At 36.4% G+C, this 20437-nt stretch overlaps 1 protein-coding gene across 1 annotated transcript in view; it reads left to right on the top strand.

Annotated features, from left to right (window-relative positions):
• LOC128860788 (chitin synthase chs-2) overlaps window positions 1-20437 on the top strand; it is a 42618-nt gene that overhangs the window by 11703 nt on the left and 10478 nt on the right. The window contains exons 7-12 of the mRNA XM_054098533.1: window positions 11883-12416; window positions 14556-14769; window positions 15474-16555; window positions 18838-18985; window positions 19046-19194; window positions 19253-19786. Coding sequence (XP_053954508.1) covers window positions 11883-12416; window positions 14556-14769; window positions 15474-16555; window positions 18838-18985; window positions 19046-19194; window positions 19253-19786 — 2661 coding nt within the window. The remainder of the gene's footprint in view (window positions 1-11882; window positions 12417-14555; window positions 14770-15473; window positions 16556-18837; window positions 18986-19045; window positions 19195-19252; window positions 19787-20437) is intronic.

The raw sequence follows: 20437 nt of genomic DNA, 5'->3' as shown, positions 1-20437 counted from the left end.
AGTCCCCATTTTTTACCGAACATAGATTTGCAGGAGTAGAAGGCAATACTGGCCTTCTTTACCCGATTTGAAATGAGCGTGAAGGCAGGAGACAAGTTAGTATGGAGCCAATTTATTATGCTAATTTTAAAAATATTTGACGTGTGTATTAAAATCCAAAATCACCAAATTTATTTTTTCATAACAGTCGATTTACTGGAACCTTCCATCAATGCAATTATTTTATCTCATCTTAATGAGTTATTACTTTATTAGTAACTAAAATGTATGTATGTATATTATATTTGGAGGACACATAAATTACCAGGAACACACGGGGAAGTTCAAGGGCTCTTTCAATTTTCTGCAAAATTTATTAGATCTTTTCCTTGACCACTGTTATCCATCTTTGGTCGAAAAACATCGAGTCAATAACCTTTGTAATAGTGCCGTTTAGTTTGTCTGCAAACTGTAGGTCCTTCCATTTGTGGAACAACATTGAGCCGCATGCCATAAATAGGATAAGGAGCTTGGCCAAACACCTAACAGAAATGTACGCGCCAATTATTCAACTTTCTTCACTTTTGTTGGTCTTCCACTTTATTAGTATATTCAAAAACCATTAAAAAGTCAGAAATTCTCAGGCTAGTTTTTTCTAAACATCTGCTTTTGACAGCTTTAATTATTTTACTTTGCCAGCTATTACAACTATTTGAACGGTATGTTGAGACAACGAAATCGCAGTTGAGGTTGTTGAAATTAATAAGGTGTAAAAATATATTATAAATACTTACGCAATATATGTATATGTACCTATGTATTTCATTTATAAATTAAGTACTAAACATACATAAACGCTATTCCTGTGCTGAAAAGGAAAAAGTGCTTACCTAATTCTAATTTTGTTTTTTCGCAGGAGAGCATTTTTTAAGTCGAAACTGTAAAACGAACATATTTGCTCCATAGAACCTTTATCTATTATGGAATAAATAGTTGTACATGAGGGTACTTATGCTGTTATTTCAGTTCACTTCACACCTTGAGAAAAATGCAAATATTGACTAATACGAGGTATGTTCGAAAAGTATCGCCAATTTTGAATTTTCGCAGGTTACGTATATTCGAATTTAAATTTTTTTGTGGCGTTATGTTGGTACTCATGTCTCTCACTCATGCCGGCGAGTTCGGCCAATTTGAGTGTTGAGTTAAAAAGGTTAAACTTTTCGATTGAACAGACGTGCTTTTATTAGCTCTTGCTTTGTGAAAGTTTCGTAGTGAATCTACCAATCATACAATATATGTATAAAAACATACAGCGATATAGGCCCTTTAATACTGCAGCACAATACATCTTGTGGTATCTTAGCCCAACTTTTGTTTTGCAAATATAAATACAAACAAAATAAAAACATAAAAATAATAAAAACTACTAGTGAAAAAATGTAACATTTAAAATGCCTGTGGGGCGCTCTCCTCCCAAAGAGAGGCTCCGCTAACCAGCGCAAAAGCAACGTAAAAGTGCTAACTCCAGCCTCATCTCGCAACCGCCGTTAACTCTATACCCACAACTCCTCTCTTATGACATCAGCAATGCCAAACTCCAATTGATCTAATCAGCATTTCTTATCCCACCACTTGTCTGGTAGCTCTCACAAGCGCAACAACAATCACAATATTTACAACATCAGCATCAACAAGCAGAACCGCTTGTTACATGCCCAAACACTGTTATGCAGACAAAAGCAGGTGGGAACAACAAAGAACTTTCTCTTCCAAAGGGAACACGTAATTCTCCAGATAAGAATACAGAAACAAGAAAAACCACCAGAAACATAAAACATTAGCAAACCAAAAAACAATTACAACCTACTGGATAAGTAAACCAACAAATAACAAATCAATCCCGCATACTCTGACATCAAACAGATTTAATATACTCTCTCTTGATGATGAAAAAGAAAAAGTAACATAAAAAGAAAACAGTGGGACAAACAACACTAATGAGCAGCAAAAATCTAAAACTCCAAAACCACCACCTATATTGGTACAGAATGTTGAATTCGTTAAATATTTAACCGATGCGCTAATCAAATTTCCGAATTGCGTTTTTGAACTGAAAGTCCTGCAAAACAATGAAGCAAAAATTCAACCAAAAGAGTCATAACACTATACACAAATCACTAAATTATTATAAGAAAAAAATACTCAGTATTATACATATAAGCCCAAAGAACAAAGGGGATTTAAGGTGATACTGAGGAACTCGCACAACTCCACAGATAAAGGTGAAATTGTAAAAGAATTAGGTGAACTTGGACATGAGGTTACAAATATTCATAATATCTTACACGCTACTACCAAAGCACCTTTGCCACTGTTTCCACTTAAATTAAAACCAAACCCAACAACAAAGATATATACACTACAACACATCTACTACATTGCAAAATTAAATTTGAGCCTGTACATCAAAAACGCACTTTGCCTCAATGCACAAACTGCCAAGAATACGGTCACACAAACAATTTTTGTTTTAAAACACCTGTGTGTGTCAAATTTGCTGGAAGTCATAAAGCCATAGAACGTCCAGTAAGGGACATTAACCAAATAAAATGTGCTCTCTGTGGTAAAAACCACACAGCCAATTACAAGGGCTGTATGATTTATAAATCATTAAAAATACAGCAATTTCCAAGTCTCAGACAGAAAAATCCCACAATTACAAACACAGAAGAAAAAGTTGCATCACAAACTACACTAGAAAATGTGACAACCCAACACAGTACTACAACACCAAATTTATCTTACGCCCAAGTAACAGCCATAAACGCTAAAAATGATGCTCAATCTATTGGAGAACTATAACGGAAAGCAAAGAAATTTCAGAGTTGAAAGATACTATATGATGAAATAGTTAATCTCACAAATGTATGCAATGATAAACATAATCACGTTAGTTTTCGCTAAATTTAATGAACAAACAAGATAAATTAAGAATTGTCCTGTGGAACGCTAATGGTCTAAGCCAACATGCACTGGATCTAAAAACATTCCTAAAAAACAATAACATAGGCGCAGCTCTAATATCTGAAACACATTTCACAGATAGAAATTATTTAAACATTCCTAACTATACTATGTATTTATCACACCAATCGCCCTGATGACAAGGCACATGGTGGAACGGCAGTAATTATAAACAAAGACATTAAATGCATTGATGTGAACCACTGTAGGCAGGACTACTTGCAAGCGACATCTATACAAATTGAGGACTTTAGTGGACATTTAACCCTTTCTGGCATATACTGCCCTCTTAAACATAAAAATTCTAAGACACTATACTTTGACTTTCTTAAAACTCTTGAAGGCCGTTTTATTGCAGGCGGAGATTTCAATGCAAAGTATAGCTTATCGGGATCCAGAATAACAAACACGAAAGCAAAAAATCTTTACGATGCAATTATAGAAAATAAAAGTAACTTTTCAAGCTTTGGAGAACCAACTTATTGGCCAACTGATATGCGGAAGCGACCTGATTTAATTGACTTTTACATTACGAAAGATATTAAAAGTGAGCAACTGGAAGTAACTCCAAGCTTTGACTTCTCATCTGACCATTCTCCAATATTATTAAGCTATGAAACCAGTCCTATCCTAAACTACAACACACATAAATTTTACAATAATTATACGAACTGGGCCGCCGTAGCCGAATGGGTTGGTGCGTGGTTACCATTCGGAATTCACAGAGAGAACGTTGGTTCGAATCTCGGTGAAACCAAAATTAATAAAAACATTTTTCTAATAGCGGTCGCCCCTCGGCAGGCAATGGCAAACCTCCGAGTGTATTTCTGCCATGAAAAAGCTCCTCATAAAAATATCTGCCGTTCGGAGTCGTCTTGAGACTGTAGGGACCCATTTGTGGAACAACATCAAGACGCACACCACAAATAGGAGGAGGAGCTCGGCCAAACACCCAAAAAGGGTGTACGCGCTAATTATATATATATATATACGAACTGGAACTATTTTCGTGAAATTATGGAGCAAAGCCTTAACATTAAAGTCCCTCTAAACTTAACATTAAAGTCCCTCTAAACTTGAATGACAGTATAGTGTATGCGACAACAACTTCCACACCTAAAATAAAGATGAGTAACAACAAACACAAATTACCTCATAAAATCTAGGAAAAAATCAGAGAAAAACGAAAACTAAGGCAACAATGGCAATCTACAGGTTCACCAGGTATTAAAAAAAGGCTGAATATAGCAACAAAAGAAATTAAAGATATATAAAAAGTGGACAAGGACGAAAAAAGAGCTACTAGAGCTACAAACTATACACTATGGAAGGCCTGCAAAAAAATCGACAACGCAGTTATGCACAACCCGCTCTAAGGACAAGGACAAATTCTTGGGCGAAAACACTAAAAGAAAAAGCAAATTACTTCGAAAGAAATACGAATAGCAATTGAGACAAAAACTGACGTAAATAAATCCCCTGGCTATGACGGAAGCAGTCTAAAGGAGTTACCTGACAAAGCCACTCTCTACTTAAGAAATACAGGGTGAACGATATGAAGTAATACCTATTCAAAACGAAATTAGTTTTTATTGATTTCAAAGACAAAATTATTCAAAAATGATTACAATTTGAACATATATTCACTTTAGCTCGATGTGACCACCTTTTGTCTTGACTATAGCCTTCAAACGGTCAAAAATGAGTTGCAAGCTGTACGAATGTGATCTTGAGGTATTTTGGCCCATTCTCGTATACTCGCTTAACAGCGCATCCATACTGGCATATTTTTTAGTCTTGCTCTCCAAAATGGACCAGATGGAATAGTCCATCGGATTTGCGTCTGACGAATTCGAGAGCCATTGTGTGGACGAAATGAAGTGTGGAACATGATTTTTTAACCATTCTTGGTTCACACGAGCTTTATGAGACGGTGCCGAGTCCTGTTGGAACGTCCATGGTCTACGACCGAAATGTTTGCGTGTCCACGGCTCTAAAGCAGCTTCTAAAACATTTTCCCGATAATAAGTCGAATTCACTTTGACACCAGGCTCGATAAAAACGATTGGAGAGCGTCCATCAGAGGTCACTGCGGCCCAAACCATTACTTGCGATGGGAAATTGCTTCGAGTGGCCATATGTAGGCTCAAATTCTCGTATGAGCGTTCGGTCAAGTAAACACGATCGTTTTGATTGTTCATGAACTGTTCAATTGGGCAACTTTTTTCATCAGGAAACATAATCTAAGGAAATTCCCCACGTTCGTGAAAGCGCAACAACTCCTTTGCTCTTTCGCACCGAACTTTGTTTTGCTGGGGTGAAAGATCGTGTGCTTTTTGGAACTTGTAAGCCTTGACCTTGAGCTCATTTTTCAATATGCGTCGAATGCTGTCTTGCGATATTTTCAGTTCTTTGGCCATTTTTCTTCCACTTCGACGTGGATTTCGTTCAAGTCGAGCCTTCACTTTCCGAACCATTTCTGGCGTTGTTGCGGTTTTTTATGGTCCACCTCCATAGCGTTTTGCAATGCTACCAGTATCATTGTAACGTTTTATAGTGCGATACACAAACATTATATTCACTTTGAGGTGACTGAGCTCACGAACAATGGCTGGTTGTGATTTTCCAGCCAAATATAACGCAATCACACTATTACAGAAAAAAAAAATTCACCAGAACGGAGACGCAAATGCTTTTGATGGCTTATAAACAATATATTGAACTGTCATTAGAACAATTTTGACGTTGATGTCATGACCTGTTTTACAGATACAAGCAGTGAGAAGTTGGTAACACTTCATATCGTTCATCCCTGTATATTTAGCTCAGCATTACGAATGAAGTACTTTTCACTGCCTTGGAAGGTTGCTGAAGTCATCGCAATACCCAAACCTAATAAAAACGGCTCTGAAGCTTCTTCATACAGACCAATTATCATCATTATCTAAACTTTTTGAGAAGCTTATACTTGACCGCCTTGACCCCATATTACAGGCGCGAAACTTATTTCCTTCACGCCAATTCGGATTTCGTAAAAAACATTCAACAATACAACAGGTACATAGAGTAATAAATAAAATATTGTCAGAAATTGATAAAAGAAATACATGCTTTGCTGTGTATTTTGATGTAGCGAAAGCTTTCGACAGCGTGTGGCACAAGGGTTTATTATTTAAACTTAAACAGTATCCTCCATTCGACTACTATTTGTTAATGAAAATCAAAACGATTCATAAATCCCGATAGACACCAAAGCAAGATACCTTGGAATGGCTATTGACTCCAAGCTTCTCTGGAAAGAACATATTACGTTGAAAAGAAATAAGGTAAAAAACAGATTCCGACAACTATACTGGCTACTTGGCAGGCGCTCGAAACTGTCATTGCTAAATAAAACTGTTATATGTAAAACTGTGATTTTGCCAATCTGGGCATACGGCATAGAAATCTGGGGAACTGCAAGTAAAAGTAACATTAACATTATTCGGCGACTACAATCAAAAATACTCAGAACTATAACCAATGCACCTTAGTACGTCCCAAACTAAGTTATTCATCGCGACCTTAACATCAATACAGTAGCAGAAATCATCCTCAATCGCAGCATAAATCATATTGTCCGTTTAATGAACCATAAATATACTGACATGCGACAACTCCCATCAGCAGAAAGGGCAAACTCCTGGCGGCTCAAACGACCAACCCCAACTCAATAATTTAACTGATAACTAGAATAATTTAAAGCTATGTACTTACACTTGTAAACTCACTCAAAACTTAACCAAAATGTAATATTGATAATGATTAATGTTATGAAATCAATACTGTAGAAAGAATTACTTAGTGTCATACCATGATTCAATAATAAAAGGTTTGCTCAGTAAGCAGCTTTCTCATTCCCTCTTGACAAATCGGCTCCCTTAGCAAGACACTGGGTTGCTAACTCTAGAAATTTGTAGCAAAAGTGGAAGAAAAGTAAAATTTGTAGGAAAAACATTTCGTTTTCAAAAGGGGTATAAGCATTTGCTCGGTATGTCCATAACCAAAACGATATGGAAAACATCCTGACATACAGCTTAAATCAGGATATCATAGAACATATTTTTGGGGCAATGAATGTGAAATATGAACGTTTTGAGAATTTGGATCCAATGCCTCCTGATGGCAGATGATTTTTTATAAGGAGTTTTTTCATGGCAGAAATATGTACATTCGCAGGTGTACCATTGCCTGTCGAGAAGCCTTCACTATTACAAGCAACATTTTCTAACATTTTGTGTTTCATACCCCGGGTATGTTTGTCAAGGAGTTAAGAATGTTAGAATAATAGCGACTTGGGGGTCAAGACTCAAAACTTACATGGGCATAGCATAGAAAAGCAAGGCGTGAGTATGTTTACAGCTTGTTGTTAGTCAACTAAGTTTATGATGAGTCCGCTTCTTCTCTAAGAGGCTTTTATTAGGGATATAATCCTATAATATAGATAATAGCATCATATTGATCAGTTTTCAATTTTAAAATTAATTCACAAAATATCAATTTGGTTTTAACTTAATAACCTTTGTTTTTAATATCATTCCTGGCAATTTCTGTTTGTACCATTTATAATTTAAGTAAAAAGAAAACATTTTTTGCTACCATTTTTACCAAAAAGGTATTTAATTTTTTCACTTTCTTCGCCCTTCTTAAGGGGGTGGTAGGGTTTAGCGCTAAAAAAAAAATTTTGAATTTTTTACAGAAATATGGCTTAAGATACTTTAATAAAATCAGTTGCATGTTATTGTACATCTTTTCAATAAGTTTTTAAAAAATATTAATAATAAAATATTGACAAATAAGCCCATGACAGAGTTTTTTTGGAGATATGTTTTTCGAGAGGTGCTCTGCGGTGCCAATCGGCATTCGTCGTAGAATCATCTGAAACTAAAAAAGTCGAATTTTTCAGTTAAAGTATAAGTATGAAAAAAAATAAAAATAAAAAAAAAACAGTGGGGGGGCGTTGGGGGGGGGGGGGAGGTATTTTTGATTTAGAAAACGTGTGCCAAATTTGAAAAGAATCGGTTGAATAGTTTCGGAGTTGTGATTGGCACCGACTTTTAAGAAGTCGTTTCGGGAAAAACGCGTTTGAAAAAATGACTCCAAGCATCTATCGATGCTCCGCATTCGAGGTAGAGTGCCTACAAAGGCTATAACTTTGAGAGTTCTGCTCCGATCCACTTAAAATTTTGACACAACATTCTTGAAATGATTTACTATAAGATGAGTGAAGAAAAAAAATTTCGATTTTGTGACCCTACCCCCCCTTAACTGCGACCTTTTGTAAGGGAGTGTCAGAATTCGAATGTCACAAGTGAGCAAACCTTTAATAATTGAATCATGGTGTCATACGACAGGTGTAATTAATAAAGGAGGCAAAAAAAAAACAAAAGTTAAAAACGAAATTAAGTGCGCGGTTGCATTCCGAATGTTGACTGTGTCATACGGAAAATCTACTTTGGACCAAAGCAACGTTTATCGGTGGTACAAAATGTTCTCAGAAGGTCGAGAAGATGTAAACGACGAGGAGCGTGCCGGACGCCCGAGCACTTCAACAACAGACGAAAAAATTGATGAAGTGAAGAAAATGGTATTGGCCAATCGTCGAATCACCGTTAGAGAAGTTGCTGAGGACCTAGACATATCGATTGGCTAGTGCCATTCGATTTTTTTCAATGATTTGTTCATGAGACGGGTCGCCGCAAAATTCGTACCAAAACTGCTTAATTTCGACCAAAAGCAGCATCGCATGAACATTGCTAATGAGATGTTGGACTCTGTCCGCGACGACCAAAATTTGCTCCAGAGAGTCATAACTGTTGACGAATCGTGAGTTTATGGTAATGACGTGGAAACCAAAACTCAATCAACTCAATGAAAGCTAGTTAAAGACTTGGAAGATAGTTAAGGACTAGCTTGACTTTGGAAAAATAAAAAAAATTATTATTGAAGTGAAAACTTCTTTAGAATCGTTGGGAGTGATTTGAGACTCGATGAAACGAAAAAGCGACACTAAAAAGAGACATACATATAGATCTTATAGTATATAGCAGGGTTGGGCCTGTAAACTGTTTACATTGTTTACAGCAATTGTTTACATGTAAACAATGTAATTGTTTACAAGCTAATTGTTTACGTACACAATTCATTTTTTTTGCTTTTTTTTATGAATCAGAAACAATCTACTACTAATTAAGCATTTTCACTATTTTTCAAACAGTTTTCCAAGCTTGTAATAAAAATAATAAAAAAATACGCTTTAATATTTAGTATTTTAATATTTTTATTAATTTTCACTGTCCGATTCTTCATTGATTTGGTCAATTTTATTTCAAAGCTGTTTCTGCCATATGTGGATATTTTATAGATGCCATTCTCCAATATAAACAGGCATCTTCGCTCAAGGAAATCCGTTACTTTTGCAGTTTTATCAGGATCTAACTTGTTTCGGTCATGATATGGATACAAATAATAAGCTGCTAGAGAGTAGACATTAAGCGCTTGCTCAATACGTCGTTCGTATATAGTTCTAGACATATGCTGGTAAACGTTTACAATTGTTTACATTATTTACAATTGTTTACAATGTAAGTATAAACAATCCAATAAATGTTGTAAAGGCCCAACCCTTGTATATAGCCTGCGAGAGAATGAGATAGAACACAGTTATACAGCGTTCCCTATTCTCCGTCTCCTCTTTGTGCGGTGCTTCGTAGCCTCACCACTCTTAGCTACGAAGCGTTATATGTTGATATACGTACAATGTGTGTGGCTGCGTACTGCTGAGCCACGCTAGTATAGTGAGTATTGTAGTATGTATACTGCACTGCCTATTACTTGCTTTGGTGTTTAGTTCAAGCGTCATACGTATGTATGTTTGTATGTATGCTAGTACGTGTGTGTGCGCGCCTGCGTATTACGGAGCCACGGTGAGCGAGAAGGCATTATGTATACCTATACTACACTACCAAATACTTGCTTAGACCAAGCGTCCTACGAATGTTTGTGTGTATGTTCGTATGTCTGTGTAATATACGCGTTACGACGCTCATAATAGCAACCGCGTGTGCTGTATAGCGTCCGTATTTTTATATTCGTAAATATTTTCATTTTTAAATATTTACCGCAATTATGCCGAAAAATAATGCAGAAAAGTCTCGTGAATATCGACAGAAAAAAATAAAGTATACACCAGATGTATCGCGGATACTTAGAAAAGATTACGATTAAGTTCCAATGATTTTAAGTGGCGATTTTAACATAAATTTTGCATTGGACATAGCGGTCCTTTAATTGACTTTCTCAATACAACATTCAATTTAAAAATGTGTAACAATCGCACTGAATCGACAACACGATCAAAAACAACAATTGACGCGGTATTTCAAAGATATGTTGACAACATCGAAGCCAAAGCATTTGTATCATATTTTAGCTATCATAAGCCACTCGTATCATTTGTTGAAATTGAAAACATTGAGGATGAATAATAATAAAATGGAGAAAATAAAATATGAACTTTATAGCAATATTATAATGAACCTATAATTATCCGGCTCCTAATGCTGCTTTCGTCTCATTCTCTCTCAGTTTGTTTTACGGAAGGTTTACTTCTATCGCGTCTAGCCGTTAGACTGGTATTCGTTTTTTTAATTAAATTTTAGGGTAGTTCTTAACACTATGTTAATACTGGACTGACTGCCAATATATTCGACAGTCGTATTTATACTTATACCTCATCTTACTGTTTTAGGTACACGACTTGTATATTAGTTTCTTTGCTTGCTGTTTAGGAAAAACATGTTTATCTCTTGTTATTCTTAAAATACATATGTTTATCTTTTGTTTTTCTTAAAATATGTCTACCTTTTGTTATTCTTAAAATACATATGTTTATCTTTTGGTATTCTTAAAATATGTTTGGATTTGTTCAGCCCTGCATTATTATACTTAGAATTTACTTAACTATTTTTATTTATTATTTGTGAATGAAATCATTCTTTAACTAGCTGCCGCACGAACCAAGACCGAAAAAAGCGCGCCAAGTTCGGTCGAATGTAAAAGTTTTGCTTACCGTTTTCTTCGATTGTAGGGGCGTTGTGCGTCATGAGTTCTTGCCACAGGGTAAAACAGTCAATAAGGAATATTACCAGCAAGTTATGCGCAAAAATTGGCTCTGCATCACGATAACGCCCCTCCTACACATCGTTGCTTGTGCGCGACTTTTTGGCCAAAAACAATACACTAATGATGCCACAGTCGCTGTATTCCCCAGATCTGGCCACCTGTGACTTTTTCTTGTTCTCGAAACTGAAGACGCCCATGAAAGGACGACGCTACGCTACGATTGACGAGATAAAGACGGCATCGAAGGAGGAGCTGAACGAGATAAAAAAATGATTTTTTGAAGTGCTTCGAAGATTGAAAAACGTTGGCACAAGTGCATAATATCTCATGGGGATTACTTTGAAGGGGGGGAAAATGGATATTAATGAATAAATAAATAATTTTTGAAAAAACACAAAATACGCGTTACTTTTACATATCTCGTATAAGATATTTTGAGTCAATTTATTTCCATTTGGAAAACAATTTTAAGGTATTTCAAGCTCTTATTTCTCTTCAATCATACATTAATTAAAGTTATTATTCTTAATGGGAGGAAAAGCTTAAATGACAAAACAAAAAAATCTCCCACAACTGTTTTAATAATTATATATATTAATACAAAATCAATTAATATTTAAGTCGACTTCAGGACTTTTTCTCTTTTTGACAGAATATTTTGGAGCTAAATGGTTTTCATTTTAGTTCATTTGTTTCATTTAATTTTTCCGTAGCATTTAGACGATTCAATATCTCTCCAACGCAATGTAACACATCCCTCACGTACTTTTACAATTTCAACCAATGCCAGTACAGCCATATACGTTCTATTACTGCAAGTGTGCTCTTCATATTTATGCTATATCTGCGCAAAATTTGCCTGCAAAATAAAAATTCAGGAATTTAGCTTTGCACTGCCGTTTAGCTTGGTTGGTCCCACTTCTATTGCAATCGCTTTGTGGATCTCATTGACGCGCGGGGCGAATGTGTGTGCCTTTCATGCTTTTTTCCCCGATTATTTGGCACTAATAGGAAATGTACATCACGAGTTTACTGGTAGTATTGTCGCGAATAATCTATGGATATGGCCATTATGGTGGCTTTCGCAGCTGTGGGTAACGCGACACATTTGGCGTCCACGAAATGAAAAAAATGCACCAACAGAAAAACTGTTCATATGTCCATGGTATTGCGGTTTTTTGGTGGATCAGTGCATAGCAATGAATCGGCGTATCATCGATTTCAATGAAGAGTCTTTATCAAGAAAGGTAACACTATTATTAGGTTAAATAAATGATAAGTTTTTGCTTTATTTCGACGATGACACATGGGCTGAAAAGTCACGGGCCTAACACATAGATGGCACTAGTATTATTGTATTCACCTCTTTTTCAGTTAGTATGATACTAGCCTTAAAAACACAGCTGTTAAATTTTCATGATTTTCTATTCATTTTTCGTGCTAAGAGTGTTGCTACTTTTTTATTTTCAAAACAATGGATAAAAAAGAATTTCGTGTTTTAAGTTTACACTGCTTCTTACCGTTCAAACGAAGCAATGGCTTGAAAAGTGTTATGGGGACTCCGCGTTCGGCCATTTTGAAGGTTGAGTTAATTGTTGACAGCTGCTTTGCTTGCACGTGTTTTAGCTCTTCGATTTTTCTATTCAAAAAGTTGGATCAAAGAACCTGTATCAAATTTTGCGTGAAAAACGAAATTGAATGCGCGGATGCTTTCCGAATGTTGACTGGTCATACGGATAAGCTACTTTGGACCAAAGCAACGTTTATCGATGGTACAAAATGTTCTCAGAAGGCCGAGAAGATGTAAACGACGAAAAGCGTGCCGGACGCCCGAACAGTTAGAGAAGTTGTTGAGGATCTAGACATATCGATTGGCTACTGCCATTCGATTTTTTTCAATGATTTGCTCATGAGGCGGGTCGCCGCAAAATTCGTACCAATTTTGACCAAAAGCAGCATCGCATGAATGAATATTGACAATGAGATGTTGGACTCTGTCCGCGACGACCAAAATTTGCTCCAGAGGGTCATAACTGGTGACGAATCGTGAGTTTATGGTAATGACGTGGAAACCAAAACTCAATCATCTCAATGGAAGCTGCCTCACTAACCAAGACCGAAAAAAGCGCGCCAAGTTATGTCGAATGTAAAAGTTTTGCTTACCGTTTTCTTCGATTGTAGGGGCGTTGTACATCATGAGTTCTTGCCACAGGGTAAAACAACACACTAAAGATGTCACATCCACCGTATTCCCCACATCTGGCCCCCTGTGACTTTTTCTTGTTCCCTAAACTGAAGAGGCGTCGTCCTTTCATGAGCCTCTTCAGCTTACGCTACGATTGACGAGATAAAGGCGGCATCGAAGGAGGAGCTGAACAAGATTAAAAAAAAAAATGATTTTTTGAAGTGCTTCGAAGATTTGAAAAAACGTTGGCACAAGTGCATAATATGTCATGGGGATTACTTTGAAGGGGTCAAAATAGATATTAATGAATAAATAATTAAATTCACGACACTTTTTGAACACACCTCGTATTACATGAGCATTCGACTTTGAGCAAGCTCTGTTCAAAGAGGGTGCCGCGTTCGCTCACTATTGACAAACAACAAGAACGTGTTGATGATTCTGAGCAGTGTTTGGCCATGTTTAAACGTAATAAAAATTGGCTAAAAAATCAAAACAATGGCAAAACTACATGAACTGAATATCTAATTGCTCCCACATCCCCGTATTTACCAGATTTGGCTCCCAGCGACTTCTGGCTGTTTGCAGACCTAAAAAAATGCTCGCTCGAATGAAGAGGTTGTCGCTGAAACTGAAGCCTATTTTGAGGCAAAAGATAAATCGTTCTATAAAAGTGGTAATGAAATGTTAAAGTGGCGTTGGAGTGATTGCGTTGTTCTTGATGCAAATTACGTTGTTGATACTGAAGCTAATTTTGAAAAAAAAAAACGTGTTTTCTTTGTTAGGGCCGGAGCTTTTCAGCCCATGTGTTACGTAAGGAGAAGCTTTTGCCTTTGCAGTTTTATTAATAATGGCATCCTTAGAGCCGATGGCCATAGCTGCTTGTGGTGAGTTTTCAGCCGTTAAGATTTGCGTTGCATATATGTATACTTTGCTTAATATAAAAAAGTACATCCAATGCAATATCAATAATTGTTAGCACAAGTAAATGAACGAAAACTATTTTTTAGAGGCAGAACTAGATTATTATATACATGGATTACTACCTATTTTTAATTTGCATGTGTCAAATCTTTGCAATATATTAGCCTTACATAAAGTTTTGCCGCGTTGTGATTGGAAAAATATTTAATAATTTTATTAACTCTGTGTACAAAAAAATTTACTATGCACTTTCGGACCCTTATTGGATACTTCTAAGGACGAACTGTCTTCGGGTTCACTGACAGATGTTACGGAAAGCGACAAAATACCCCAATTGATTGTGTGTGCAACAATGTGGCATGAAACTCAAGAAGAGATGATGGAATTTTTGAAATCAATTGTTCGACTGGACGAGGATCAGTGTGCACGGCGCATGGCGAAATTACACATCAACGGTGGTAAACCAGACAATGAGTACTACGAGTTAGAGAGTAAGTATTTGAACTAAAAAAATTATAGAAGAGTACTGTGAGTACCAGCAGGCCAATCACCTACCCTGTCAGAAATCAAATAGATTAACGAAACCAACGCAAGACAAGTCTTGCCGAGGCCCTATGCTCCCGAGAGGAGTGAACAAAAAATAAAAAAAAAAAGTGAGTAGTCAAGTAATAAACACGCTCCCGAAAATCATCTTTGCATAATTGCCATTTTTAACGCTTACAATGTATATCAAATGTAATTTAGTGAAAAATCATTATTGGGAGCACATCGTACATAGTGGCCCCTTTTGTGTTACCTATTCCGAAAGTAGATCAAAACTATGTTTATGGTGAGGTATCCCGCCCAGTTATTAAGTTGACACGTAGACTCAAGTTGTTGTTAGAGTAGTTCATCAAACCCTGCCAGTACAGCCACCGGTCGTAATCGTCTATCTCATCTAACGGTACGTCTAATAAACACGCTGTTTCTACGGGTTGTGTCTGAAGGTTGCACGGCAACTCGCTTCGATTTCTTACGGGTGCTTATGAGAACCGCCTCTGCTTTCCCTGTTGCAATGATTGCGGTTTTTGCTTTTTTCTTAATATCTGAAAAACAGTTTAGTCATCACAACAGCACGACATCCTGTTCAAAACCTATAATGCGTACTCCTGAATGTGATTTTGTTAACAAATTTCCCTTTTTTGTATTTCATTAGCAAACATATTCTTCGACGACGCGTTTGTGCTCGACGAAAGGTTGAGTGAGAATCCCCGAAATCCTCCGATGAACCAATATGTAAAAACCTTAATCATTAGCATTGAAAAGGCTTGCTTCGAGGTATATGGTGTCAACTTGAAAATAAAGCCCCCAGTGAAGACTGAAACTCCATACGGTGGTCGACTAGTGTGGACATTGCCAGGTCGGTCGAAAATGATAGCTCATCTAAAAAATAAAGACAAAATCAGACACAAGAAGCGCTGGTCTCAGGTCATGTACATGTATTACTTACTTGGTTTTCGAATAATGGAACTAGATGGTATATCTGCGCGACGCAAGGCAGTTATCGCGGAGAACACATTTCTTTTGGCATTGGATGGTGATATTGACTTCCAACCGCAAGCCGTTCAGCTTTTAATTGATCGCATGAAAGCCATAGAGGAGTTGGGTGCAGCTTGTGGACGTATTCATCCAGTTGGACGTGGACCTATGGTATGGTACCAAATCTTCGAATACGCGATAGGTCATTGGCTTCAGAAAGCTACAGAGCACGTCATTGGCTGTGTGCTCTGTAGTCCCGGATGTTTTAGTCTATTTCGTGGCAGCGCACTTATGGAGAATAGTGTGATGAAAAAGTATACAACAGTATCGAATGAGCCGATGCATTATGTGCAGTACGATCAGGGTGAGGATCGATGGTTATGCACATTGATTTTGAAGCAAGGTTTACGCGTCGAATATTCTGCGGCATCGGACGCTTACACACATTCACCTGAGATGTTTAATGAGTTTTATAATCAGCGACGACGTTGGGTACCATCCACAATTGCCAATATATTTGATTTGTTATCTGATGCGGATACGGTGGTGAAGACCAATAGTTCTATTTCAATGCCGTACATTGCCTATCAGGCAATGTTAATGGTTGGTACAATTTTGGGGCCTGGGACTATATTCTTGATGATGGTTGGCGCTTTGGTAGCTGTGTTTAGTATAAACATTTGGAGCTCTTTTTTGTGGAACTTCATTCCCGTGTTATGCTTCATATTGTCTTGCATTTATCTAAAGCAGAAATTCCAGGTAATATTTACATACATATAATATATATATATATGTAATATAATTGGGATAAAAAATTAAATAAATTATCATTACAGTAGAAGCCCGATAAGTACAATTGGAAAATTTCAGCAATGATTGCACTTAGCGAAAAATTGCACTTTTGCGAATTTCTCCTGTGGATCGAGGAATACCTAGGGAAAAATATTATAACTCTATTCAATGCCATTAATGAGCTCAAAAGGTCGATACTCAAGAAAAATGAACACATATTTATTGAAATTAATACAAAGAGATCAATGCGGAAGGACATATGAGTGTGTGCTCCAAAATTCAATTATTTTTTTTGGAAGAACTTTGTTATTTTCGATTGCGTTTTCTCGTAACACTTTTCAAGTGCTTTTGATCGGATATCATGCAAACAAGCGATCTGATTGAATGACAGTACATCATTCTGTTCACCCCATTTCAAAATTGTATTGACACAGCCAAAAATCGATTCATGCTGGACTTTTTCGGTTGTTTCTTCTTGAGTAGTATCTTCGGGTTCATTGGCTTCACTATCACCTTCATCTATTCCTAATTCCAAAACCCATTTGCGGATTTCATCTGTGTCTGCTTCACCCACATAGTTTTCGACCATCTCATTTAACCGTTGTAATCCTCCAACAAGAAGGGGGTCGTCAATTTCGATATCCAATGGCATATCGTCTGGATTAGATTCAATAATCGCGTCAACTGTTGGGCTTGTACCCAATACGCTTTTCCAGCATTTAGCGATCATTTCAGGGAGCAATTTCCCCCATGCTTGGGTCAACATGATCATGGCGGTTTCAAATCAATTTTCTTCAATAGTTCATGTAATGAAGAATCTTTTTCACTAATTATGGTTTCCATTAGCAATGTTTTGTATTGAATTTTTGTCAAGTTAATAACACCTTGATCCATTGGCTGTAAAATCGCTGTGCAATTGGCCGGAAAATACATCACTTCGATCTCACCACAAACTTATTCTTCTTCGGGCGGATGAGATGGGGCTTGATCCAGCAAGAGTAATGCTTTGGGTGGAACATCATTTTCTTTGGCGAATTTTTTCACTTCTTCGACAAAATTATCAAAGAACCACTTTTTGAAAATATCCCGCGTCATCCAAGCAGTCTTGTTGCTAGCATAATTCACCGGTAGACGAAAATTTTTAAAACAACGCGGATTCATAGATTTGCCGATCGTTAATGGTTTTATTTTGTGGCTGCCATCACCATTTGCACACAAAAGAACACTGATTCGATCTTTTGAAACTTTGTTGCCTGGAGCACTCTTTTCATCTTTCGAAACGTAGGTTTTATTTGGTAAAAGTTTCCAAAAGAGCCCCGTTTCATCAGCTTTATATATTTGTGATGTTACATATCCTTTTTCAGTGATTTTCGCCGTCAATTTTTCCTTAAATGGCTCAATGGCTTCTGGATCACGCGTGATGAACGCAAATACATTGTCGTATTAAGTAAAAAATTTCTTCGAACAAGAATTCTTTTGCGCCCGAAGATTGCAATTTTTTATTGCTCTTTTCGAGTTTTCTATGGGCTCAAAATCGAATTGTACTTTCCGCGAAATTGCAGTTATCGGTATTGCACTTATCGGGCTTCTACTGTAATTCCAAAAGTGCTTAGTAGAGTTGTAAAGTTTCGGCCTCGAGAAAGAACTAAGCATTTTCCTTCTTATAGCAATTCCATGTAAATAAGTAAAATACATATATATCTACATTACTCTAAGGCAAAGTAATTAATAATATTTATAGTTACAATGTAATTACTGTTGACTAAATAATTCCTCATTACTGCCATCACAAACGGCTCTGTGTCTAAAGTGTTCAGCAGCGTCTTGTAGGGATAAGTGTTCATCTATTCTCAAGCATTTTGTACGAGTATGTGTGAGTAGCTGCGTGCAATACATAATTTGTTTTTCCTATGCCACACTTTTTACACTGCTTTAGCTGAGCACAAGAAAAGTACCGCAATAACCATTAATAAAATGATGCACAGCCACTTGAAATTATACTTCACCGCACTACCACAACTACGTACAACATACAACTCCAACAAAAACCGTTTGCTAAAATGACATTAAAGGGAAAAATCATATATGTATAATTTATTTTTGCGGCTAAAGAGTTAAATATAATTTGTTATATTAATTATTGTTAAATGTAATGAGATTTAGAACAGCATATCCTCGCATGTGTAGTATGTAAATTATTTTGAATAGTTCTTTATTAGATTAAAAGATCGTTAAACATAAAATTTCAGCTTTTAATAGCATTTGTAATAAGTTCAATGTACTGCCTGGTAATGATGGCAGTTTTGATTGGTATAATCGTACAAATGATAGAGGATGGACCTTTGGCACCGGCATCGTTATTCTTTCTTTTGGTGTTTATGCAAATTTTTATTGCGGGTAACAAAGGTTTCTTTAAATTTAATTGAATCGTATTAATTGTATGGGTCTTTTTATTAGGCGTTGTCCATCCCCAAGAAGTCGGTGCGTTGATATGTGGATTTATTTATTACATCACTATCCCCTCCATGTACATGCTGCTTCTTATTTATTCTGTTTTTAATATGAATGATGTGTCATGGGGTACAAGGGAAGTGGCTGTAAGAAAGGTAACGATTTTATTAAATATATTAAGTTGTAAATATATAGAAAGATAACTATTAAAAGGATGACGACATTGGTGTAGTGCCTGGTGATATTGAAGACGCTAGTCGGGAGTATTTGCCCGGTTGGGTAAACGACCCATTATTAGTCGATTCAGAATTGGGCGAGATATCACTTAAAGAAAAGCGCTTCTGGAAGGATTTGATTAAACTTTACTTGCGCCCAATGTTTCATACAAAGGAAAAGAAAGCGGAAATTGCTGAAAGCCTGCGAGAATTGCGTAACATGTTCGCATTTGCTTTTATAATGATTAATTCCCTGTTTGTGTTGATTGTTTTCTTACTTCAACTGAAAAAAGATTATTTGCATCTTGAATGGCCAATCGATCCGATTGATTACATAACATACGATGACACAAATTCCCAGATTTACATATATCGACGTCATAAAGAGCTGGATCCAATCGGTTTATGCTTCGTTGTATTTTTTGGCTTGATTTTAATTATACAGTTCATCGCAATGTTTTTCCATCGTTTTGCAACTATATCGCAGCTATTAGCCACAACTCAATTAAATTGGTTTCGAGCGCCGAGCACAGTAAGTTCAAACATTTTTACAACATATTCATACATACATATGTTTGTGTGAATAACTACATATATATGTACAGTCTTCCTCGCTTATAAGCACTAAAAAAAGTACGAAAATTTACCTATTTAAGCATTTCACGCTTACAAGTACCGAAAAACTGGTCAGCTTCTCGCTTAGAACACTGAAATTTATTTTTGTACTTATCCCTTCAAATAAATTTATGCTTAGTCTAGTTTTAGAATTCCTGCTTAAAACATAGAATTTTCAACCAAATTTTCTTTTTATTCCAAAAATAATTTGAAATATAATTTTTTAACTGCGTGTTTTTCATATTTAAAAGTGATATCCCCAACCACCCGTTCTAAACGTAAAATAACTATAAACATTAGAGAAGAGTTTCCGGAGCTCCCAGTGACAAAAAAAGACGACCCAAAATTCGTTGGAATAAAACCAAAACATTCAAATAAATCGTTCGCTGATTATTCATACATAAATCGCTTCTTTCCATATGTAAACAAATTAGTTCAATTTCACAACAATCCGACGGCAGCTTAGTAGTCCTGGTGAAAAATCGTGAATATGCAAAAAAGTTTATTGACGCTCGCTTACTCCCTGGTCTGTGTTCAATCATCATGATTACCTCAACTTCGTTAAGGG

Source organism: Anastrepha ludens, chromosome 4, assembly GCF_028408465.1.
Source record: "Anastrepha ludens isolate Willacy chromosome 4, idAnaLude1.1, whole genome shotgun sequence".
NCBI classification, from domain to species: Eukaryota; Metazoa; Arthropoda; class Insecta; order Diptera; family Tephritidae; genus Anastrepha; species Anastrepha ludens.
The sequence above is the reverse complement of the archived record's forward strand: the minus strand, read 5'-3'. Positions and strand labels throughout refer to the sequence as shown.